This window comes from Phacochoerus africanus, chromosome 16, assembly GCF_016906955.1.
Source record: "Phacochoerus africanus isolate WHEZ1 chromosome 16, ROS_Pafr_v1, whole genome shotgun sequence".
Taxonomy (NCBI): Eukaryota; Metazoa; Chordata; class Mammalia; order Artiodactyla; family Suidae; genus Phacochoerus; species Phacochoerus africanus.
This window is the reverse complement of record NC_062559.1, coordinates 42,169,613-42,194,900: the sequence shown is the minus strand read 5'-3', so window position 1 is coordinate 42,194,900 and position 25,288 is coordinate 42,169,613. Positions and strand designations below refer to the sequence as shown.

At 45.3% G+C, this 25,288-nt stretch overlaps 1 protein-coding gene across 1 annotated transcript in view; it reads left to right on the top strand.

Annotated features, from left to right (window-relative positions):
- MINDY4 (MINDY lysine 48 deubiquitinase 4) overlaps window positions 1-25,288 on the top strand; it is a 113,645-nt gene that overhangs the window by 1,177 nt on the left and 87,180 nt on the right. The window contains exons 2-4 of the mRNA XM_047762902.1: window positions 5,491-5,610; window positions 8,176-8,411; window positions 21,621-21,867. Coding sequence (XP_047618858.1) covers window positions 5,491-5,610; window positions 8,176-8,411; window positions 21,621-21,867 — 603 coding nt within the window. The remainder of the gene's footprint in view (window positions 1-5,490; window positions 5,611-8,175; window positions 8,412-21,620; window positions 21,868-25,288) is intronic.

The following is a 25,288-nucleotide window of genomic DNA, read 5'->3' as shown; positions in this document are numbered from 1 at the left end:
GTGGGTTAAAGGATCTGACTTTGCCACAGGTTGCAACTGTCGCTGGGATCTGATCTCTGGCCTGGAAACGCCATATGCCATGGATTGGGCCACAAGAAGAAAAAAAAAAAGACATAGCCTTGGCAGATTTATAATGATGATGAATAATAATATACTGACAGGTGCCCACCATTGCTTCTGGCACAGAGCAGGCAGTCACCATTGCCTCTTCCGCCCATCTCTGGTGTGTACCTGTTTTGAAAGTCTTTCTTTGCTTTTTGAAAATGTATTTATGTTTAAAATGTAGTGTGGCTTCGGGAGTTCCCGTCGTGGCTCAGTGGTTAACGAATCCGACTAGGAACCATGAGGTTGCGGGGTCGGTCCCTGCCCTTGCTCAGTGGGTTAACGATCCGGTGTTGCCTTGAGCTGTGGTGTAGGTTGCAGACGCGGCTTGGATCCCGCGTTGCTGTGGCTGTGGTGTAGGCCGGTGGCTACAGCTCCGATTAGACCCCTAGCCTGGGAACCTCCATATGCGGCGGGAGCAGCCCAAGAAATGGCAAAAAAGACTAAAATAAAACACAGTGTGGCTTCACTTTATCCATTTTGTTTTTATGGTGACTTGACCTTCCATCACCAAGGCCTGGCTGCACACGGTATATCAATGACCCACCCTGTGAGATGTACTGCTGCTGTCATTTTTTTAAAAATCTGGGCTACTAAGCAAAAACTCTTAGAGAGTTTTCCTCATGCCTTTCATTTCTTGAGTACAAATGAAATCCCAAGTCCTCACCTAATAGCCAAGTCTCCCCTGTAGCTTGACCCCAGCTTATCAGCCCGACCTCACTTCTGGTTTCTCCCACAGGCTTTCCCCTCTTCCATCCTTGGCCCACCCCAAGTCCCGTTTCCTTCAAGAGGTCTCGGGGAACTCCATTTGGAATAACTGACTCATTTGCCTGTGGTTTGCTCATTGGCACTCATGTTTCAGTTTACATACCTGGCTGTCTCACTCACTGGACAGGTCCACAGAGCGGACACCTGATCTAGGCAGTCCTCTGGTTCACCTGACCTCCTCTCCTGCCCATTTTTTATCTGGGCACACTGTGCTCTGAGAGGAGAAAGGGTTGCCCGCAGTTACTCAGAAAGTCCAGGAGAACTGGGTCGTCAAGGTGACTCTTCCAGTGCCCCAGCCTCCCCCCCCTGCAGTGTCCTGTCCCAGCCTGTCTCCAACACCCCTCCTAAGTGGTCATGCCCTAGGCTTGTTGTTTCCACAATCTCAGTTCCAAGCATCCCATCAGCCTCGCTTCCAGCCCGTCCCACCACCCGCCTTAGGAGGGAGATATAAACTATTCTTCAGCCTTACTCCTCTCTCCATTCCATTGTTCCTGCCAGCTTTTCACAGCCCCCCAGCCCTCTTATGACCTCTCCCTACATCTTACCCACCCACCATTGTAATCATGCCCTCTACGCCACACTCAGCTCCCTTGCCCGTCTCTCGTTTCATCATTCTCTGCTGGTTTAGAAAATTTACCTTGGTCTACTCCATGCCTTCACTGCAGAGCTGAATGGGGCTGAGGAAAAACACTTCCGTGTTGACGGATTCATTCTAAATTCATGGCCACTCACCCCTGTGATGCCTCAGGGATGACTGCCCACCAGCTTGTACCTCTTCAGCCTGTTCACTCTCTCAGATCTTGGGTAACCATTTCACATATCTGTCTCCTCCATCTCCAAAGCCCCTTTCCCCTCTGATTTCACTGAGAGAATGGCAGCAGTGTTGAGAAAACTCCAGCAGGCTCTACCACCACAGTCACTAACCCTCCTTGGTCAGTACCCCTCGCTCCATCCTGTCTTCCGTCCTTAGGAATGAGGTCTCCATACTCCTGGGTAAGGCCAACCCCTCCCTGTGTGCCTGTCCCCTCTTGCGTGCTCCAGGACACTGTGCAGTCATCGTCATCTCTCGCTATTGTGTCATACCCTTTGCATTCTCTACTGGATTATTCCTATCAACATGTATACATGCTCCTACAAATTCCATCTTGACCCCCAACCCCTCTAGCTACTAGTCTGTTTGTCCCTTTTATAGCAAAACCCACAAAAGGGCTATGTTTGTTCTGATTCTGATTCTTCTCTCTGTTTTCTCAAACTTGCTGTAATCAGGCTTTTGTCCTCACCAATCCATGGAAACAACTCTTTGTCAAGTTCATCAGTGACTTCTGATTTTCAGCCCTTGCACTTATTGATCCAGCAATTGTGTTCGACTCAGGTGATTATGTCTTCTTGGAAAGTCATTCCCTCTTGGCTTCTGGAGAGCACCTCCTCCTGGTTTTCCTTCTGTACATTTCTGGTCACTCCTCAGGTTCTTGGCAGGTCCCACCTGATTTCCTGGACTGTGCATGCTGGTGGGCTTAAAGACTTCATCTCCGGCCCTCTGCTCCATTCATTTTTCAAGTGTTCCTGCTGGTGCTGTAGCTTCCAGTACCATCGTTATGCTGACAATTCCCAAATGTTTATCTCTAGCCAAGATCTCTCCTTGAACTCTTACATTCCTTCCAACTGCCTGTTTTACATTTCCACTTGGATATCCAATAAACATCTCAACATGTTCAAAACTCAATTCCTGATTCCCTTTACCTCTACAGTTTTTCCCATATCAGCGGGTAGTATAACTTTCTGTCTGGTTGTTTGGGCCAAAACCTTTGGAATCTTTCCTGGTTTTTTTCTTTCTTGTACACCCCACATGCACTCCGTCAATACATCTGCAGGCTTTGCCCTCAGAGCACATAGAGGATGTAGCTGCTTATTTCCACTTCTGCTGCAACCACCCTGGTCTAAACCACCTCCATCTTTCATGTGACTTGTTCAGTAGTCTCCTGATCTTAATGCTTAATCCCCTGTATCCTACAATCTGTCCTCAACCTAGCAGCCAAGTGATCCTTTACAAATATGAGTTAGTCCAGGATGCCCCTTTTTTTCAGCTCCTCTAGTAACCTCCTCATTTCAAAAATGTAAGTAAAGACTTTCCTTAGCAGACTCTGGGCAACCTCTCTGACCTCATTTCCTGCCACTTTCCCATGGTTATGTGGCTCTAGCTCTACTGGCCTCCTTGTAGCTGCCATAAGATCCTTACACTTGTTGTCATTTGCCTCAAGTGTTGATGTGATCTGCTCCCTTAGTTTCCTCATGTCTTGGCTCTAGTGTTGCTTAATCATGAAGGTTTTCCTGATCATCTTTTATAAAATAGCAACCCTTCCCTGCGCCCCATCCCGGCCCTCTCTGTCTCCTAACTCTGCTGTGTTTTTCCCCATAGCACATTCTATTTGTTGTCTTTTCCCTGGTAGCAGGTATGCTCCATGAGGACCAGGACTTTGATCTGTTCCTTCCTCTGCCTCTAGCAGATAAACTAGAGGACTAGAGGTTTGTTCCTTTCATTTCACAGATGGGGAAACCAGAAGACAGGAGTGAGCACTTAGATGATGCTCAGTCAATAGCTAACTAAAATAGTGTTCTTCATCTTTGTCTCCTCTCTCCCTGTTTTCTTTGTCTCTATAATAGTGCATGGTAGCAGCTGCCGTACTGTACGTTTACCTCTTTGTTTATGCTTTGCTTCCCCAGCAGAATGTCAGTTTCAGGAGGGCAGGGCTTGGTCATGTTCCATCTATATCTCCTGCATCTGGAACAGAGCCTGGCACATAGTAGGTGTACAAGTGTTCACTGAGGAAATGATGGGACCAAGGATTGGCTGGTTCCTGAGGGCATCCCTGTCCATCGCCCCAGTAGTTTTCATGCCCAGGTGCACCATGACCCTGGAGAGTTTGTTACAGTGTGCCAGGGCTCGCTGCTCTGAACTGTAGACAGACATCACGAGTTACTCGGCAGAGAGGGACCCTTTTGTAGAGGTTTCTGCATCACTTTGGTGCGAAAGCCATGGTTAAGCCTAGATGAAATGCAGGTGCCTTGAGTCCCACCGCTCCTTCCAGCTGCACCCAGGCATGTCCCTAACTTTTCCCCAATGTATACACCCTTTTTTTTGTTTCCCTCATCCCTAAGACTTCCTTTTCATTCTCTGGTTCAAAGTTGTGTTCGTATGTCTTATTTCACAAATTCTTCTTGCTCCAATTCATGGCAGGCAGCAGGTTTTGTTTTGTTTTCCCAGCACTGAGAGCCTCTCAAATTCTGAATGCAATGCCTAGGGGAGGTGCTGAGGCCTGGCTAGCCCCAGGGTCTGGATCCATCAAGAGCAAGGGCTCCCTTAGTGCCAGCTGAGCTGTGGATGAGGCATCTCATCTTCCGCCCTTAGGTGAACACAGTGGTCTGTGAGGTGGGCACACTGCAGCTGCTGCGGTTTTCAAATGAAGAAGCCAGGCTCTTAGGGGAACAGCCCTTCCCGTGGCTGACTCTCCTGGGAGGTCAGGGCTGGATGAGGGAAAGCAGCTGCGCTGGGGCTGCAAGTGCCTCCTGAGAGGCTGGGTCCCCGCACCACCGCCTCACAGCCTGGGAAGGTCATAACTCCCACTATGGGATGGCACAGTGTTATGTCGGGCAAATCACCCCTGGTGCCCCCTTTGAGAAAAGGAGAGAATGGATATTGGCCTTTCGTTTATGTTTTTCCTTTTCTTTATTTTTAAACCTTCAAATTCTTTTTTTTTTTTTTGTCTTTTTAGGGCTGGACCTGCAGCATATGGAGGTTCCCAGTCAAGGGGTCCAATTGGAGCTACAGCTGCCGACCCATGCCACAGCCACAGCAACACCAGATCCCAGCCGTGTCTGTGACCTGCACCACAGCTCACCGCAACGCTGCATCCTCAACCCACTGAGCAAGGCCAGGGATCAAACCCTCAACCTCATGTTTCCTAGTCGGATTCGTTTCTGCTGCGCCACGAAGGGAACTCCTTAAAGCTTCGAAATCTGTGGCCCCCAATCTAGGCCAAACCCAGGGCTCCTGAGCCAGCGTTGGGCGAGACAGTTATATGGATCTCACTTTCCTTTTCTATAAAATGCGCTGACATGGAGTTCCTGTCATGGCTCAGTGGTTAACGAATCCGACTAGGAACCACGAGGTTGTGGGTTCGATCCCTGGCCTTGCTCAGTGGGTTAAGGATCTGGCGTTGCCGTGAGCTGTGGTGTGGGTTGCAGAGGTGGCTCAGATCCCACGTTGCTGTGGCGTAGGCCAGAGGCCACAGCTCCGATTTGACACCTAGCCTGGGAACCTCCATATGCCGCGGGAGCGGCCCAAGAAATTGCAAAAAAAAAAAAAAATGCGCTGACAACTCCAGCCTGAGCTCAGCCCACGAGGTGGGTGCAAGATTCGGAATAATAATTGTGAAGATGATATCAAGTGTAAAGGTTATATAGAAATAGATTCTTAAGTGGGTTGTTGGTACTGCCACTGCCCAGAAAGGCAGAATGAGATGGTCGTGGTGAACACCAACAGTCTTTTGTTTATTCTCTGTGTCTGGGGGTGGAAGGTTCGGATTTAAAATGGTAAATAATGATTCAGAGTTCATCTTTCAGGGCTTAAAGAAGACGTGTGTGACCATGGACCAGGAACGCCCACGCTCTGATCTCAGCATAAACAGCAGAAATGTTCTCCGAAAGGTTTTGCATCTTGAATTTCTCTACAGAGAGAACAAGGTACATGCTTTTAAGGTGTGGGATGGAGTTCTGGAACCAAGTTTGGCAATGTCTAAGAATTCAGGAGCCCTGCTGGGGCATCAGAGACACCTGGCCAGAGGCTTGCCATTCCTGCAGTCAGGGAGAAACAGACACAGCTCAGCGCGGACAATGCAAATCCCAGCTGTGTGTCAGGTTTCCAGCCTTAGTCGGCCCCACCCCTCCTGGCATACTGCGCATGTGCAGCTCTGGGCTCATTTATTTATTTTTTGAACCCGAGCTTGTAATGGTTATTCCCTGTGTTCCCTCCTCCCCATTGAGGCTATTCTTAGTAAGACTCAATGTTCTTAAGATTATAGCATTCAGTTGTGCTAAAAATTTCCATTCTCTGCCAGCATATGGTTTGCCTTCTTCAGTTCTGAGTAATACCGTTTTCTTAAGGCCACTGTGACATTTAATTCAGGCTGATTTGGGTCCTGGGTTCAGCTGACCCGGGTGCATTGGTGTTGAGATACCACATGGAACAGGCATCTCCTTAGGTGGTGGTGGAGTTGATTCTCTTATCCCTCAGCCTCCATCCCTCCACCTTCTGTTAGAAGCCTTGAGGGTACTCTGCAGATTTCCTTCATTGTGCTTATTATGCTTATAATAGGAGACTGTGTGGTCCTTTAATTAGGATCTGACTCTCCCATTACCTTGGGCGCTGCAGGATACTGTTGTATCCCCATGCTTAGTATGTTGCCTGATGACAGTAAATAGTCAGTCTTTATTTGTGGACTGTATGAAGGAATAAAGCCACCATTCTGACTTAATTGCTCTTTCTGTTAGGAAGAGAGAATCTGATAATTTGATTCAAGAATGGGTTCTCCAGCACATGTTGCCTTTTGGGAGGGCATAGCATCATGATCAAGTCGTTCAGCATTTATCACAAATGGCAGCCAAGTGAAGCCCTACCAGAGGCTCAGGAAAGACCTTTGTTCTCTGGGTCCTGGAGTGACACTAGAGCCCCTCCATCTCCTGCGTGGATTTGGTTGAAGCTTTCTAGACAGAAGACTGTGGCCCCAGGCAGCGTATCCTCAACAATCCTCTATTTGCTGTTTTTTTTTAAGGCAGGAGAGTGAACTGTACATTTGAGAACGTTTTTCCACCAAGAGTGAGATAGTTAAGCAGAAAATTCTATTAAACATTGTGGTACAGTGGGATTTTTATGTAAATGCATCTTTACCTAATTTCCCAGAAACATCTGTGCCATTCAAGTTATTTTTATTTCTTCACCATAGTATAATTTTCCTAAGGTTATTATTATCTTAAGATACTTAAGGTATTTTCATCAGATCTTGATATTTGCCCTGATTATTTGATTTATACAGTAGTTATTAGCTGTTATACAATGAATTGGAGATTATGTTTTATAGGATAGTGTATTCATTAATCTATCTTTGGCATTATAATTTTGACATTCACTCCGCAAAAGCTAGAGTGATTCTGGGAAAGCCCTACAATATAATGTTAATTCCAGTAACTTGTTTTTCCCTATTAAGTATGCAATAGATAAAAATGTCTATGTAACACTGAGATTTTGAAAAATGTTACCTAGATTTATAAAAGGACCACATCTATTATGGACAAAGTGATATGAAAAGCCACAAAGTATAGTTCAAGTATTCAGGATCTTAAATCTCTTATATTGAAAGAAAAATAAGAAGGTTGAAATAAAGTATATAATATCTCCCCCCCCCAACTCTCTTCCTGTTTCATTTAGATTTAGACAACATAGTTTTCTGGGGTCCTATTCTAAAAAATAAAACTACCCACCGACTTGGACTGCCGGAGAAATCTGTTGAATGTGATCAGAACCCATTTGGCTGTAGGCCTTTATCCCAGAGTTCTGCTGCTTAGGTCAGGGGAATAGAAATGGGGAACGGCTGGACACACCCAGGGGTTCTCTCGGTGCCAGCCAGGCTCTTTGTCAGGTGCTTTATCCCTCGGCTGCAACTCACCGCATGCCCCATGCCTGGCTGCTGTTTTGAAGCGCCTGGTTGTTCCTGGATGGGTGGGGTGTGGACTGACACATGGTCTAATCCCTAAGATCAGCTTGTAAATCTCTGCTTGGATAACTGTGTCTATCCAAGTTGCTTAGGAGAATTTCTAAAGGAAATCAAAGCTCTAATTTTTGTGATTCTGGCTTAATAAGGCTCGCTGGGGCCTGGGAAATCAGTCTTTTTAAAAAAAACCTCCAACCTGACATAGCGTCCATCCTTGGCCTTGTTCAGGATCCTTAACCCACTGATCGAGGCCAGGGATCGAACCCAAGTCCTCATGGATACAAGTTGGGTTCATTACTGCTGAGCCACAGTGGGAACTTGTGGATGTGTGTTCTTTTAGAGCATTAATTTTGTCTTCATCTCTGTGTTGCTGCCTAATGCAGTACCTGACATATAATAGGAAGGCAATGAATGTTTGCTGAAAGAATATATGAATGAGTCAGTACTTTATAAATCATGTCAAACATTGGAGTAGCCATCTTTTTCACCCTTCCCCTGAAGCTGTACGTAAAGTTAATAATGTTTTTCTTTCCAATGATAGGCAAAGGAAAATCCTCTGAAAACAAACCTTGAACTCATTACCAGATATTTTCTGGATCACTTTGAAAATACTGCCAACAATCTCACTCAAGAAACACCAATCCCTGCACTCTCAGTTTCAAAGAAAAATAACAAATTACCGTTGAGATGCTCAGAGACCACGCTAGTAAATATATACGACCTTGCAGATGAAGATGCAAGTTGGAGAACATCATTGTCAGAAGCGAGCAAAGCCAGGTACCTCTTCTCATTTATACTGTGGTTTTGTTTCCTATTTCTGCTGTAACAAATTACTATAAACTCAGTGGCTATAACAGAGTTATCCAGAGAAATAAAACCAAAAGGAACCAATAGAATATGTATGTGTGTGTGTGTGTGTGTGTGTGTGTACATATATATGTGTGTGTGTATAAATATTATGTATATAAACAAATAGATTTATTTTAGGAATTGGCTTATGTGAGTGTAGGGATTGGCAGGTCTGAAATCTGTAGGGCAGACTGACGTGCTGGAAACTCAGGCAGGATTTCTGCGTTAATCTTGAGGCAGAATACTTCTTTGGGAAACCTTTGGTTTTGCTCTTAATGTCTTCAGCTGATTGAATGAGGCACACCATGTTATCTGGCGTGATCTTCACTTAAAGTCAACTGATTGTAGACATTATCATGTTTTAAAAATACCTTCATGGCAACATCTAGACCATGACTAAACAGCTGGGCACCATAGCCTGGCCAGGTTAACATACGAAATTTAACCGTCATGGTGTCTTAAAGCAACATCAATTTGTTATCTTACAGTTTTGAGGTCCAAAGTCCAAAATTGGTCTCACAGGGCTAATGGCAAGGTGTCAGTAGGGCTAGTTTTTTCTAGAAGCTTTGAGGGGAGAATCTGTTTCCTTTCCTTCTTCAGGTTCTAGAAGCAGTCTGCATTCTTTGGCTTGTGGCCACCTCCTGCATCTTCCAAGCACATCACTACAGCCTCCGCTGGTGTTGTCACATCCCCTACCACTGACTCTCATCCTCTTGTCTTCCTCTAGTAAGGACCTTGTGATTGCATTGGGCCCATGCAGTCAGTTTAGGGTAACGTGCCTCTCTCAAGACTCTTGACATGATTATGTCTGCAAAGGCCCCTTTGGCCGCATAAGGTAACATATTCACAGGTTCTGGTCACTAAAGTGTGGACATCTTTGGGAGGCCATTACTCAGCCTACCACACTCTGTACTTTCAGAATCCCGGACATGGAGCACTGCTGTTTTTCTCTAGAGGCCATGGAAATGGACCACTTTGTGGTAGAGGATACTTATAATTCAAAATATTTAAATTCCATGATCCATAAGGTTCAAGGGCTTGCTTTGTTTGCATTTGCTTAAAAATGGGTATAGAATTCTCAAAGGCCGCAGAACGCTGGAGAGATGGTAAAATCTGAAAAACAAGGCCTTTTGGAACGCAGGAAGAAAATGATCTGGCATTCTTTTTTTTATTTTTTTTTTTATTTTTTTTTTTCCCACTGTACAGCAAGGGGGTCAGGTTATCCTTACACGTATACATTACAATTACATTTTTCCCCCAGCCTTTCTTCTGTTGCAACATGAGTATCTAGACAAAGTTCTCAATGCTATTCAGCAGGATCTCCTTGTAAATCTATTCTAAGTTGTGTCTGATAAGCCCAAGCTCCCGATCCCTCCCACTCCCTCCCCCTCCCATCAGGCAGCCACAAGTCTCTTCTCCAAGTCCATGATTTTCTTTTCTAAGGAGATGTTCATTTGTGCTGGATATTAGGTTCCAGTTATAAGTGATATCATATGGTATTTGTCTTTGTCTTTCTGGCTCATTTCACTCAGTATGAGATTCTCTAGCTCCATCCATGTTGCTGCAAATGGCATTATGTCATTCTTTTTTATGGCTGAGTAGTATTCCATTGTGTATATGTACCACATCTTCCGAATCCAATCCTCTGTCGATGGACATTTGGGTTGTTTCCATGTCCTGGCTATTGTGAATAGTGCTGCAATGAACATGTGTGCACGTGTCTCTTTTAAGTAGAGTTTTGTCCGGATAGATGCCCAAGAGTGGGATTGTGGGGTCATATGGAAGTTCTATGTATAGATATCTAAGGTATCTCCAAACTGTTCTCCATAGTGGCTGTACCAGCTTACATTCCCACCAAGAGTGCAGGAGGGTACCCTTTTCTCCACACCCCCTCCAGCACTTGTTATTTGTGGATTTATTAATGATGGCCATTCTGACTGGTGTGAGGTGATATCTCATGGTAGTTTTGATTTGCATTTCTCTTATAACCAGCGATGTTGAGCATTTTTCATGTGTTTGTTGGCCATCTGTATATTTTCTTTGGAGAAATGTCTATTCAGGTCTTTTGCCCATTTTTCCATTGATTGATTGGCTTTTTTGCTGTTGGGTTGTATAAGTTGTTTATATATTCTAGAGATTAAGCCCTTGTCAGTTGCATCATTTGAAACTATTTTCTCCCATTCTATAAGTTGTCTTTTTGTTTTCTTTTTGGTTTCCTTTCCTGTGCAAAAGCTTTTCAGTTTGATTAGGTCCCATGGGTTTATTTTTGCTCTGATTTCTATTGCTTTGGGAGACTGACCTGAGAAAATATTCATGATGTTGATGTCAGAGAGTGTTTTGCCTATGTTTTCTTCTAGGAGTTTGATGGTGTCCTGTCGTATATTGAAGTCTTTCAGCCATTTGGAGTTTATTTTTGTGCATGGTGTGAGGGTGTGTTCTAGTTTCATTGCTTTGCATGCAGCTGTCCAGGTTTCCCAGCAATGCTTGCTGAACAGACTTTCTTTTTCCCATTTTATGTTCTTGCCTCCCTTGTCAAAGATTAATTGACCATAGATAGGTGTCAGGGTTTATTTCTGGATTCTCTATTCTGTTTCATTGGTCTGTCTGTTTGTTTTGATACCAGTACCACACTGTTTTGATGACTGTGGCTTTGTAGTATTTCTTGAAGTCTGGGAGAGTTATGCCTCCTGCTTGGTTTTTGTTTCTCAGGATTGCTTTGGCGATTCTGGGTCTTTTGTGGTTCCATATAAATGTTTGGATTGTTTGTTCTAGTTCTGTGAAAAATGTCATGGGTAATTTGATAGGGATTGCATTGAATCTGTAGATTGCTTTGGGTAGTATGGCCATTTTTACAATATTGATTTTCCCAATCCAGGAACATGAAATATCTTTCCATTTCTTTACCTCTTCTTTGATTTCTTTGATTAAAGTTTTATAGTTCTTGGCATATAGGTCCTTTGCCTCCTTGGTCAGGTGTATTCCGAGGTATTTGATTTTGTGAGGTGCAATTTTAAGAGGTATTATATTTTTGTATTCCTTTTCTAATATTTCATTGCTGGTATACAGAAATGCAACTGACTTCTGAATGTTAATCTTATATCCTGCTACTTTGCTGAATTTATGAATCAGTTCAAGTAGTTTTGGGGTTGAGTCCTTAGGGTTTTCTATGTATAGTATCATGTCATCTGCATACAGTGACAGTTTTATCTCTTCTCTTCCTATATGGATGCCTTTTATTTCTTTTGTTTGTCTAATTGCTATGGCTAGGACTTCCAAAACTATGTTGAAGAGCAGTGGTGAGAGTGGGCATCCCTGTCTTGTTCCAGATTTGAGTGAGAAGGTTTTCCGTTTTTCCCCATTGAGGATTATATTTGCTGTGGGTTTCTCATAAATGGCTTTGATTCTATTCAGGAATGTTCCCTCTATACCCACTTTGGCGAGGGTCTTGATCATGAATGGATGTTGGACTTTGTCAAATGCTTTTTCTGCGTCTATTGAGATGATCATATGATTTTTTACTTTTTTTTTGTTAATGTGGTGTATGATGCTGATTGATTTGCGTATGTTGAACCATCCTTGTGAACCTGGGATGAACCCAACCTGGTCATGGTGTATAATTTTTTTGGTATGTTGTTGGATTCGGTTGGCTAAGATTTTGTTGAGAATTTTTGCATCTATATTCATCAATGATATTGGGCGATAGTTTTCTTTTTTGGTGGTATCTCTGTCTGGTTTTGGAATGAGGGTGATGGTGGCATCATAGAATGTCTTTGGGAGTATTCCTTCTTCTTCAACCTTTTGAAAGAGTTTAAGGAGGATGGGCACCAATTCCTCTTTATATGTTTGATAAAATTCACCTGTGAAGCCATCTGGTCCTGGACTTTTATTTGTAGGGAGTGATTTTATGACCTCTTCAATTTCATTTCTAGTGATCGGTCTGTTCAGTTGGTCTGTTTCTACTTGATTCAGTTTTGGCAGGCTGTAAGATTCTAGAAAATTGTCCATTTCTTCCAGATTGTCAAACTTGTTGCCATCTAGTTGTTCATAGTATTCTCTTATGGTTTTTGTATTTCTGCTGTATCCGTTTTTCTTCTGTTCCGTTGTGATGTCTCCTTTTATTTATAATTTTGGTTATTTGGGTTCTTTCTCTCCTCCTCTTTTAGTGAGTCTGGCTAGGGGTTTGTCAATTTTGTTGACCTTTTCAAAGAACCACTCTTGGTTTTATTAATTTTCTCTATTGTTTTTTTGAGTCTCTATTTTATTGATTTCTTCTTTGATCTTTATAATTTCCTTCCTTCTGCTGACTTTAGGCTTTTTTGTTCTCTTTTTTTCTAATTCATTTAGGTGGAGGGTTAAGTTGTCAATTTGGGATCTTTCTTCTTTTTTGAGAAAGGCCTGTATGCTATAAATTCCCTCTGAGCACGCTTTCGCAGCAGCCCATAGATTTTGAATGGTTGTGTCTTCATATCATTTGTTTCAAGGTAGTTTTTAATTCCCTTCTTGATTTCCTCATGGACCCATTGGTTTTTTTAGTAGCATGTTGTTTGTCGTCTCATGCAGTAGTTTTTTTTTCTCTTTCCTTTTCCCCATGGTTGATTTCTAATTTCATGGCATTGTGTCAGAGAAGATACTTGAGATAATTTCTATGCTCCTAAATTTATTGAGATTAGCTTTGTGTCCCAATATGTGGTCGATTCTTGAGAATGTTCCATGAGCATTTGAGAAGAATGTGTATTCTGATTTTTTTGGATGTAGTGTCCTGAAGATATCAATTAAGTCTAACTTTTCTATTGTTTCCTTTAGGATCTCTTTTGCTTTATTGGTTTCTGTCTAAGGTCTGTCCATTGATGTGAGGGGGTAGTAATGGTCTCCTACTATGATTGTATTCTCATCAATATCTCCCTTTATGTCTGTTAATATTTGTTGTATGTATCTGGGTGCTCCGTATTTGGGGCATATATGTTGACGATAGTAACATCCTCCCTCCGTGGATGTATAAGGAAAACGCAAGACCCCCACATTCGTAAGTTGACAACCAAAGTTGTCACAAACGTTTGGTAGGTGACCAACAGAAAAATATAATGGACACCAAACCGACTGCACAACATAAAAAAATCTACATAATCGAACTTGAAAAATTGCGCAACAAAACTCCTTACAAAACCACCACCGGTTAAGACATGTTGTCCTCACACAGGGGTCACATAAAAACAAATTACAAAACCACCGAAAAAACAAACAAATATCTGTGGGCATATCATTAGGAAGGGGGGCGGGGAGTCAAGAATCTGGTAAGGATGGTCGCGGAAATCAATAAAAGCCACTGGCACCTGGGGAAAGGATAGCTCATATAATGCGGGCTAAGGATCGAGGCGGTAATAACATTAATGTGCAGGAGGGGATGTGGGTCAGACTCCAAAACACCTTAGGGGAGCGCAAGTCGAACCGGGAATTCACAGGAGATGAACTAGGGTAAGAGGTAAGACACAAATTAATTGAGGCCTAAGCACAGGCTAGAGGAAGGTGGGGCAAGTGTGTCGGGGCGACCGGGAAGGCGTCGGAAGGAGTGAAACACGAGTTGGGAGTTCGGGTCGCTAACAATTCATAGAGACAACACATCAAGCCGACCGGGCGGGGATCGGGTGGAGACAGGAAAAAGTTGAATTACAGTGCTAATTACAATCCGCACGGGACAAAAGGAAAAAAAGATCGGGCATGGTGGCGGGACACCAGGTAGGGGAATACTTAAAAATGAAGCGCACAACAGACCAGTAGCGCAGGGGAAAAACAAAAACAAGGGAGAAAGGCTGTGGAGGAGAAAAAGAGGGGTGGTAAAGTTATGGGGTGACAACAACAGCGTACAAAAGAGCCTGAAAAAAAAAGGGGGGGAGCAAACGGGACAGAGGGTGGGGGGGGGGCTCATGAAGGAACACAACAAGGACACGGCAATCGGGAGGGTATAACACCGGGGGAAATTGTTAAGTAGATAAGCCGTGACCGGGGGTTCTTACCAATGTCGTTTGGGGGACAGTGATAGTGGTGGGAGGGGGGGAATCTACCAAAGGGGGGGGGCGTACATAGGGGATAATAGGGGTCAAAAAGGTGCGATACAGATATAATTAAAACAATGTCTGGTGAGGTATTAGCCAAACACATTGCAAAAGGGGCACAGTAAAAAAGGGGGGAATAAATGGGGATGTCAAGGGGGAGGCATCAAGGTTGGTAGGCCCGGGGGGGGGGGGTTTAAGTAGGCGACAAAAAAAGCCATATCCCCAAAAATTGGGGGTGAAAAAAAGGTGTGAAAAAAAATAACCGTAAATAAGGGCGCCATCCGTAAATCGGACGTGTGCTCAACACCTGACGGGTGGTGAAGCTTGGGAAAGTGGACATGTAAAAGAGGAAACCGGACAAGACAAAAAACAACCCAAGGGTTGTAGGGGTCACACAGTAGAGCATTACACTCACCCAGACACGGAAACAGCAAAGAATAATCAATGTTGGCATAAAGTTGGAGACAGAGCAGTTGGAGTGGAGGGTTGGCCGGAGTGGCGGTGCGGTTGTGGGGTGAAAATAAATGCAGTGGCACACACCCAGGGGGGTATAGAACGTAGGGAAGAGGACATAGCGGTATACAACTGAAAGCAACTAGACGGGAGGTGCAGGAGGGGCGCTCGAAAGGGACGGTAGCGGGACAATACCGCAGGACCATACAAAAAAGTCAAATGGCGGGTCCTCGGCGCTGCTGTACGAGGTGGTTAGTGATTGGGGGCGTAGTGTCAATAAAACATGGGGAAAGCTGTGAAAAAGCCTGTCCGTGCACTTGCGCGTTGCAAAGAGGGGGAGAAAAGAACGTTTTGGGTGGTGGAAAGGGCCCTGGACAAGAGGATAAAAGCGCTTTGAACCAGGGGGACTAAACTAGTGGGAGGGGCAGGGATGGACGTAGGGTGAGGAAAGGTAATCGGGGGGTTGGGAAGTCAAGGGGTATACATAAACGGCCCACGGCGGGTAGGGGACTCTCTAAAGGAAGGGAGAGTCCTGAGCCTTAGGGGGTGCGGAGAGAGGGCTAGGGGTAGCGAGGGTGCGTGTAACTAATAGTCCATAAAAAGTGAGCAAACGTAAAAAAAAATGGGGGAAAAAAATAGTAATCGCTCGAATGGCATAACAGGGGGGAGGGCCGCGGGGGGACAGGGGACAAGGCGGGAGAAAGGGGGGGGGGGAGGAAAAAAAAAAAAAAAAGGCAAGGGGGGGAGGAAAAAAAAAAAACCGGCGGGGGAGAGGGGGCCGGAAAGAAATAGGCCCGAAAAATCCAGCTGGCGCTGACGGGGAAAAAGAATAGTGGAACAAAAAACACACACTGGTGAGGGATAGGAGACAGGTGGGTGCGAGCCTGAGAAGAAAAAAAAATAATGGTCTTCGTGGGGACTGGCGGGAGGCCAGGAGTACAACACCAAGGGGCGGGGTGAAGAGGGCAATAACAAGTGCCGGCACATGTTCCATCTGATATCGATAGACACGGGGGGAAAAATGTGTGGGAGAGCGAAAATAAAAAACTACGTCAATTACACTAACTATAGGGGTGGCAATATTGAGGGTTGGTGATGCTATGTCTTGGGGGTGGGGGGGTCGTGGGAAGTGGGGTCAAAGTGGAAGTTGTGTGAAAGGCCAATAGCGTTGGGATTCTAAAGGGGATCGTTGTAATCTATGAAAGGCCGAAAGCCAGAGACAACACGGGAGCAACAATAATAACAATTGGGACAAATAGGGGATGGGAATAAATACCACGATAGGATTGCTCAAACAGAAGTATTTAAGAGTGATCCCCAACTACAAAGAGGAAAAAAAAAAGTCCCTGGGTGATCGGGGTTGAATGGGGGGGGGGGTATACAAAATACTCCTTCGGGTGGGCAAGTCCTGTTAGACATAGATTGGCCCGTGTATATGAACCCATAGTCGCAACTGGGTAAGACTTGATCTGGTCATCAATAATACCCGACATTTATCTAGTGGTGATGTTCAAAGGTAATTGTCCATAAAATCGGGTGGGTAAGAACGGAGGGTTGAAAGGCTAGAGGTCACAAAAAGTATATGGGACCGATTATGTCTAGTCAAATTACCCTAGCCTGAGTTCGTGTCTAATCGTGGGGGGACATTAGGTCGGTGGGGGGGCGTGGGGAGGGGAATCTAAACTAATACGTAAAAAAACTAGGGAGCAACACGGAAAATTAAAGGAGGGAAGAAAAAAGGAAAAATAGTTCAGAAAAGGCGGGGGTCAAAAGGGGCGCAAATGAATTTCGCAGTGGATTCGAGGTTGATCGGAGAGGGACGCCGCCGTTCCAGGGAAGGTTAGCTAGTCCTGGCTGGAGGAGGGTGGTGAAGCATGCATGAACGGATCGGTAATCTCAGGGAAAAGAGGGGGGGGGGAGGGCAAGAGGGTGGAAGGGGCAGCTTCACATAGTTGCCCAACGGCAAACGGACGTAGTACTCTGTGAGAACTATAAAAAACGAGTCTGCAGACGGCAGGGGTAAGGGGGATACTGTTGTCTGAATAAAACATGGACGTGGGGTATATAAAGGTAAGAGGTCACCGGGGTGGTGGATATTACGGGTGGGGTTGTGAACAACCCAATGAGCGTGGGGGGGGCGTGGGAAGACTTTCAGTCTGCTTTGTTTCTTCCTCCGGAGAGGAAGTTGTACTCTCCGTTACGGGCATGTTTGCCTTGTCACTGCCGTGGAATATTTCCTGAGGGCTGGCGGGGTGGTCAATCTTTTGATTGCAGTGTGGCTTTCTGGAGTGTTGATGGGGCTAACAGTGTTTTCGTTAAGCAAAGGAGGACTTCCTGAGGGCAGACAGGACTGGGAGGTCCACACCACGATGGTAGCAGATTTCACTTGGCTGCAGAGCTTGCTCTGGTGTTTTTAGGCTGTGGGGTTCTTGCAGGGGTTGGTGGTGTTGGGCAGCTGTTCCTCAGGAGTGCAGCACCCCCTGGGCTGGAGCACTATCTGGGTCACTGAGAACCTAAAGGCTCTTCCCTAGGGCAGCCCAACTCAGAAGGATGGCCTGAGAATGTAGGCAGATCTTTTCACAGTCTGGCCAAGCTTGTTGCAGGGGCTCTTCTAGGGGGCTGATTGGTGCTGAGCAGCTATTCCTCGGGAGTGGGGCACCCCCTAGGGGCTTGGGCGGGTAGCAGGACCACTGGAAACCCAAGAGGCTCCTCCCTGGGGCAGCCCGACTCAGAGACCGTCTGATGATCTTTTCTCCCGGCTCGGCCGAGCTTGTTGCAGCTTTTCTGGGCTGCAGGGGTCCTGCCTGAGCTGGCAGTCCTATGCAGCTGATCCACTAGGGCACCCCCTGGGGCTTGGTGGGTAGCAGCCATTGGAAACCGAAGAGGCTCCTCCCCGGGCAGCCCGACTCAGAAAACCATCCGGAATATAGGCAGATCTATTCACTGCCTGGCTAGGCTTGTTCTAGGTTTTCTCTCCGCTGCAGGACTTTTCTCCAGGGGCTGGTGGTGTTTGTTGCTACTCTGCGGAAGTGTAGCCCCTCCAAAGGGCAAGCAGGCCTGTGCAGGGACAGCCCCCTGCGGTGGTAGGCTTCAGGCAATTGTTGAGGCCACCCCCTCCGGATGGCAGGCAGCCCCAGGTTCGGCAGAGCGTGGGGGTGGCGGAGGTGGGGGAGGGGATGCACTGGGAAGCACAGCTTTCAGTCACTAGCTAGAGGGCCTGTAAGCTTGCTGTGGCATGGGGGTATTCTATGGGACCCACCCCTTCTTCTCTCCCCTCCCCAGCACGGGCGCAGACCGGCTCTTCTCCCAGTTCCCTCTGATGCGGCTTTCCACTTCCCGCCCCTAAGTATTGCTCCCTTCCTCGCGACAGCTTTGTTTTTCTAGTCCCCAGGCAGTCTCTGCCCGCGTCAAATGGTTTCTAGACCTCCCAGCAGTTTCCGCTCCGCCCGCCCCCCCCCAGCCGGGGACTATCCTCTGGAGCCGAGGACTCTTGCCCAGCCCCACCCAGTCCTGGCCCTTTTTCGGCGACCAACTCTCGGAGGCGAGGTCTTGGTGCCCAGCCCCCACCTAGGTGTCCCCAGGCCCTTTCTCTGCGACCAACCCTCGGAGGCGAGGTCTCGGTGCCCAGCCCCCACCCAGGCGTCTCAGTTTTTGGTGACTGTGCCCGTAGTTCAGATGGTCCGTTCGGTTCTTGATCGGATTTTCCGTACTCCAACTTACTGCTACACTCTTCTCTGCATCTGGAGATTCCTCCGGTTCGTTTGATCTTTCCCCCGTGTAGGTGACTTTCCAGGGTGCGGGATCCCTTTCTCCTCCGCAGTTCCCTTTCGGGAGCGCCCGTCCCGCTTGGATTCACCTTCTCTCACTCTCCTCTTTTCTCCTGTTCTGCCCCGTAATGTCACGAACTTCTTGCCGCTATTGGAGTTTAGGTTCTTCTGCCAGCGATTGGTTGCTGTTCTGTGCGAGTCATTTATTCTGTAGATGTGCTTTTTTTCGTTGTGTTTGTGGGAGAGGGCGAGCGTGTCCCCCTACTCCTCCGCCATCTTGTCCTCTCTCTGATCTGGCATTCTTGACTGGACCTCTATTATTTGGAAAAGTTATTTTTTTCTTCCACTTTTATTAACATATAGTTGCCATACAGCACTGTATACATTTAAGGTGTACAGCGTAACGATTTGACTTACATACGTCATGAAATGATGACCACAGGAAGTCTAGTGAACATCCATCATCTCGTATAGATACAAAAGAACCAAAAAAGAAAAAAGTTTTTCCTTGTGATGAGAACTCTTAGGATTTACTCTCCTCACAACTTTTGTGTGTACCACACAGCGGTGTTCATTATATTTAGCGTGTTGTACATTGTATCCCTAGTACTTATTTATCCCATAACTGGTTTGTACCTTTTGACCACTTTTATCCAATTCACCCTCTTCCTGCCCACCCCTGCCTCTCATATCCACAAATCTGATCGTTTTTATTTTTGTTGGTTTGTTTTTGAAGAATAATTGACCTAAAACACTTATTTTTTTTCTTTTTTAGGGCCACACCCATGGCATTTGGAGGTTCCCAGGCTAGGAGTTGAATTGGAGCTATAGCCGCCGGCCTACACCACAGCCACAGCAGCGCCAGATTTGAGCTGCGTCTGTGACCTCCACCAGAGCTCACGGCAATGCTGGATCCTTAACCCACTGAGTGAGGCCAGGGATCGAACCTGCGTCCTCATGGGTACTAGTCAGATTTGTTTCTGCTGAGCCAGAGGGGAACTCCTACAACACTATGTTAATTCCTGTTACACAACATAGTGATTTGCTGTATCTGTACTTTACAATGTATCTATACTTATGCAAAGTAGTTATGTTAAGTTACAACCTTCACATACCACATGTAGTTACCAGTGTGTCTAACTTCCTGGGAATGGGTGTTTCCTTCCAGCTCTGTTGAAAAGCATTTCCTTTCCCGTGGGTAACCAAACTTAGGATCTGGATGTCAAGCTGCTAAAAGACGGGGAATCACTAAAAAATTAAATCAAGACTTGAGATATGAAAGGTAATGAAGGTGCTGTGAAAAAGGCGGTTCCTCCTGCAAAGGCACGTACTGCCTGGCTAGGAAATTAAATATTTCTGAAATAATAAAAAGCCAGCAGTGCTGAGGTTGAAGCTTCTGAGTTCTGGCCAGTTGCCCAAGATACTAACTTGGATATTATCCTTGACTCCTCCTTGTCTAACATTTGCGCATTTTTGTGTTCTTAATGATGCTGAACTCTTCCGCCCTTTCTCTGCCCTCATGGCAGCGGCCTCTGTTCATCCCTGGCTAAGTCCCAGGGTCACTTCACTCATCTTGTTCATTTTCTCCTTAGATGCACCTTTGACCTAAGATAGAGTGAGATTTCCACAAAACAATTCTGGCCATGCTGCTCCCCTGTTGAAAGGCCTTCAGATACTTCCTGCAGCCTTTACGATAAAGTCCAAACTCCTTAGGATAACTTGCAAAGCCCCTTCCACCAGAGCCTCCTTGCTCACCTCAGCATGTCCTTCTTTTACCTGCCATGCTAATACCTGGGGCCTTCTCCTGGTTACCTCCTGCCTATTCATTCTTCTAGACTGAGGTTTTGCCCTCTCTGGAAGCCCTTCTAGATTTCCTGGGATTGCTTCCAGGCCTTTCCTCTGCTAGAAAGGAGGAAATTATAGCACACATGACCGCTTCTGTCATGCATGAGCTGGTGCTTGGTAAGCAGCGTGGCACCGAGTAGATGTCGATGCCCCTTCAGGCCAGAGTCCAGTGGTCGACCCCAGCCCAGCCTGTGTCGGAGGAGTGCTGGGCTCTCTTCAGTGACCACAGGTGGGATTCCTCTTCACCTGTTTCTCTTGGTGGGTCTCTTTCTCTTTCTTGTTCATTCTCATTCCTTGCTTGCTCTCATTGCCTCTTACCCTCTTTTACTGTCTCTTGCTCTCTCACCTTTGTACACACACACACACACACACACAAACACATGCTCACGCGTGCACACACTCACAGCCTTTTTTTCTTTCTTATTCTTTCTCTCTTTCAATGCCAGGCAACCCCAAAAAAGAAGCTACTGGCATGCCTAACTTTACTGAACCTTAGCTGAACAGGCGGGGACACCAAGTTTGCCAAAGATCTCAATCCACCACTCCCAGTGGTGTGCAGTAACTGGGCTCAATCCATCTCATGACCATACCGTAGTCCCCCCCTTGTCCACAGGAGATATGTCCCAAGGCCCCCATAGGGTGCCTGGCACTGTGAATAGTTCTGAACCCTGTATCTGCGGTAAGAGGCGAGGGGGACGACTGTATTGACAGGCTACAGTTTTCCTTAATTGCTGGGGTCTGGAAGAAACGAAGATGCTCTTTACATTGAGGAATCGAGGGATCCTGTCACCAGTCATCAACTCTGTTTCTTGTTCCTTTGTTTCATTTTGTAGACCAGACTTGCCCTGAGATGAAAGTATTTTTTGTTCCTTACCTTTAATGATAAAGCATTATTTGGTTAGAAATCACCACAGATTTGTGAATGGGCTTGCTATAGGTGCTTGATGAATGTAGAGTTTCTTATCATTGCTAGCAATTCCTTTTGGAGAATCTGTCTTAATGGAAATACCCCTTTTTCGCAGACACAGCAATCTTGATGGGGATGTACTGGGTAATTTTGTGTCATCTAGAAGGCCTTCACACCAAAGTAAGCCGGTGCAGACTGTCCCAGGTGAAAGGCCCCCTCTGACTCCTGCTTGGGAGAAGACGGACAAGTTTCAGTCATCAGAGCCTGTCTTGGACACGAAGAGGATGGGCGAGAAGATCAGGCCCAAGTCTGGCCTGATTTTCCGAGGCATGATGGCCGGGCCCATCGCCAGCTCCCCACAGGTGGGTTTGGTACTTTTATTGTTATTATGGGAGCAAAAAAGTGAGAGCTGGGCAGAGCTTAAGGGGCTGTGTGGTTTATTTCAGCAAGAAGAAGGGAGGACCTGTGTGACAGGATGGGAAGAACACTTCTTTTTCTCCCTGGCTCTATTGTCAACGCATAGGCAGCCTTCATCTCCTTCCTTGCCCTCAGTTTACCTGTCTTGTCACCAGGTGGTTGCCATGGTTTTACATTCCTTCGGTGAATAAGAACACATCTATCAGCTTTAGCTTGTGATTCAGGAGTAGGGGACCCATCCAAGTTTAGAGAACATCTTTTTTATTTTTTAAAGCGTAAGAGTTAAAAGGGAGAAAAAAACCCCCAATCCTTATAGTTTAGTTCTGCTTTACAAAAATTCTAAAAATGTAGCACCAGTGTTTTATAGTCTCCCTTAGGGAGGGACAGTGGTGGGAGGATCCCCTCAGGTGGAAAACTAAACCAAAGGAGAGAATGAACATAAAAGGAGTTTGCAAACAGAAAAAAAAAAGGAAAATAAAACAAACAGTAGTATCAGTCAAATCAGGGAGCTGAAGCAAACAAAAAATAGATCTCATGTGTCCATGGCTTGTCACTGCGGCCCTCTCGAGCTGCATGTTTAGATGTGGGTGTGGCTGTAGGAACCAGTACTGTTCTCCCAGTTCATTTGGAGTTAGGACAGCAAACAGTGGACCTTGTCCCTGCCTCTGCCTACATTTTGAGAGATTTTTGGACCGTCCAAAAAATCCTTTTGGCCATAGTCTCATTTGTTAGACCGGGTATCTGATTTCCCTTTGAGATCTGGAATTTCATGGCTCAGAGATGGTCATGTGGTTGGAAAAGGGAAAAGTATTTTAATAGCCTTTTCAGAAAACTCAGGGTATTCTTTAAGACTGCACCAAAGCTAGACAAGCTGTAGTTTCTAAATGTGGAATCTGAAATCATGCCAATGAACTTTTTGTACTTTATCAGTTTCCGTAAGTTTATCTTGCACTCTCAATGAATCCTTTACCACTGCATGGTTTAGTAACATGATGCATCCGTCATGTGGAAATTGTCATTTTACTAAGTTACCTAGATCTTCCGAATGTTGATACATGTCATTATATGAAAAAATACATAAAATAATCACATTTATTGATGTTACCACTCAACTCATCAGGAAGTTTTTAAGTATTGAGAAGCCTTCAAGTTCATAGTGGCAAACACAAATTTTTCCCAATTCTGATTTTTACCTGTTAATTTGTATTTAATCTGCAATGATATATCATTTGTTTCCCTTGATGTGACAGGCTCAGTTTATTTTCAAGAAAATACCTGCTAGATATCCAAGTCAGAATAACCATAGTTCATCTGTCAGTGGTTCCATGAAAAAAATAGCAAGTTTAGCTCACAACTCAGATGGCTTCATAAGTGCTTTTTTTAGTGACAACCTTCATCCCCTGCGTCCTGCAGAGTGTTTATATACACTACCTATTTTGTCACAAAGAATATTAAAGATGTGTATTCTGTAGAGTCCAGGATGAATACCATTAATATTTGTTATGCTGTGGCATAGACATTGCTAAGAGAAATTAGCATTTTTACTTTTTGTTTGTCTATCTGTTTTGGCTGCACCTGCGGCATGCAGAAGTTCCCAGGCCAGGAATTGAACCTATGCCACAGCAACACTCTAAACCACTGCAGTGACAACACTGGGTCCTTAACCCACTGAGCCACACAGGAACTCCTAGTTGTTTATTTTCATTACAAGTATTAGTAAAGTTTGGTACTGCTCTCTTGATTTATGCTAAGGGTCAGCAGTTTTTCCCACCAGTGCTTTTGTACCATCAGGGCAAATGTTGACACAGTGCAAAAGGCAAATCATGTTATATTATTATTATGAGAAGAGTTTTGAGCTCTCTGAAAGGGTTTGGGGATGGACCCTTAAAGTTGGTGGCCCACATGTTGAGAACTGGTGGGCCAAATGAATGCTAGGGTCTTTTCTTACTGAGACTTTCCAATTGTCAGGTCCATGCACTTCAGACCCCTTCATAACTGAGGTGGAGGGAGGTGACTTGGACCTACTTTCCTGCCGAGAGATTGTTGCAAACTTATCCCCAAAAGAAAAGTGATTATTCTTGGAGGTGTCCTTTCCCCTGGGGTATCTGAATCCTGTGAATAACATTGAAGTAGAAAGTCCCCAGGTTTTCTGGAAGGTGTTTTGTGGGCCTTTGAGTACCTCAGCCATACTTAATGGTTGCTCAAAAGAAAAGAGCCAAGGTTTCCTAGGTATTGCATCATGTTTTACTGCTAGAGCAGCTCTGCACTTCTGAAGGATGAGTAAGAGGCGGGGTTCCCTGCCCTTGGCCGGAAGTTTGGGTCTCCTTGGGAATGGTGACTAATGTTTCCCTCGCTCTGTGGCAAGGGATGCCCTGGGTGGCTTTTGGAGGAGGTTTATAGTGCCTAGTAATTTCCTCCAGGAGGGAACACGACAGAATTAGCTGTTCTTTTTCCAGCTTAGGCTTTACCATTTGGCTTGGGATTATTTCTGGAAAAGTGGAGAGGCCCCAAATTTTAAACCCAGGAAAAGTCCGGCAGGTGTATTTTTGTGCCCTCCCCCAAGTCCCTCACCTCTCTGGTAACAATGTGAGTTCCCATTTCAATAGTTAATGATTGATTGTGAGAGAGAACATTTCAGTTGACTCTTCTGGAATTCCTTCATTTCAAAAAGTAAACAAGTCTTGGTTGCTTACTAGATATAGGTGACTGAGGTGAGAAGTCTGTGGACATCAGAGGTGAAGGAAGAATGGCCTGCACCACCTGATCTACTGGCCGGAAAGGTTAAGGCCAGTAAGTGGGGACAGGGGCAAAGATGCACAGCAATAACTAATACTTGTTGGCAGCTGTGAGGGAGAACTATAAAACATGAATCAAGGAAATTAAAGAAGAAGTAAAGAAATGGGAAGATATTCCATGCTTCTGGGTTGGAAAAATTAATATTGTAAAAATGGCTATACTACCAAAAGCAATCTACAGATTCAGTGCAATCCCTATCAATTTACCCATGACATTTTTCACAGAACTAGAACAAACTATCCAAAAATTTATATGGAACCACAAAAGACCCAGAATTGCCAAAGCAATTCTGAGGGAAAAAACCCAAGGAGGAGGCATAACTCTCCCAGACTTCAGGCAATATTACAAAGCCACAGTCATCAAGACAGTGTGGTACTGGAACCAAAACAGCCGTACAGACCAATGGAACAGAATAGAGAATCCAGAAATAAACCCAGGCACCTATGGTCAATTAATCTTTGACAAAGGAGGCAAGAGTACAAAATGGGAAAAAGACAGTCTTTTCAGGAAATGGAGCTCAGAAAACTGGACAGCCACATACAAATCAATGAAACTAGAACACACCCTCAC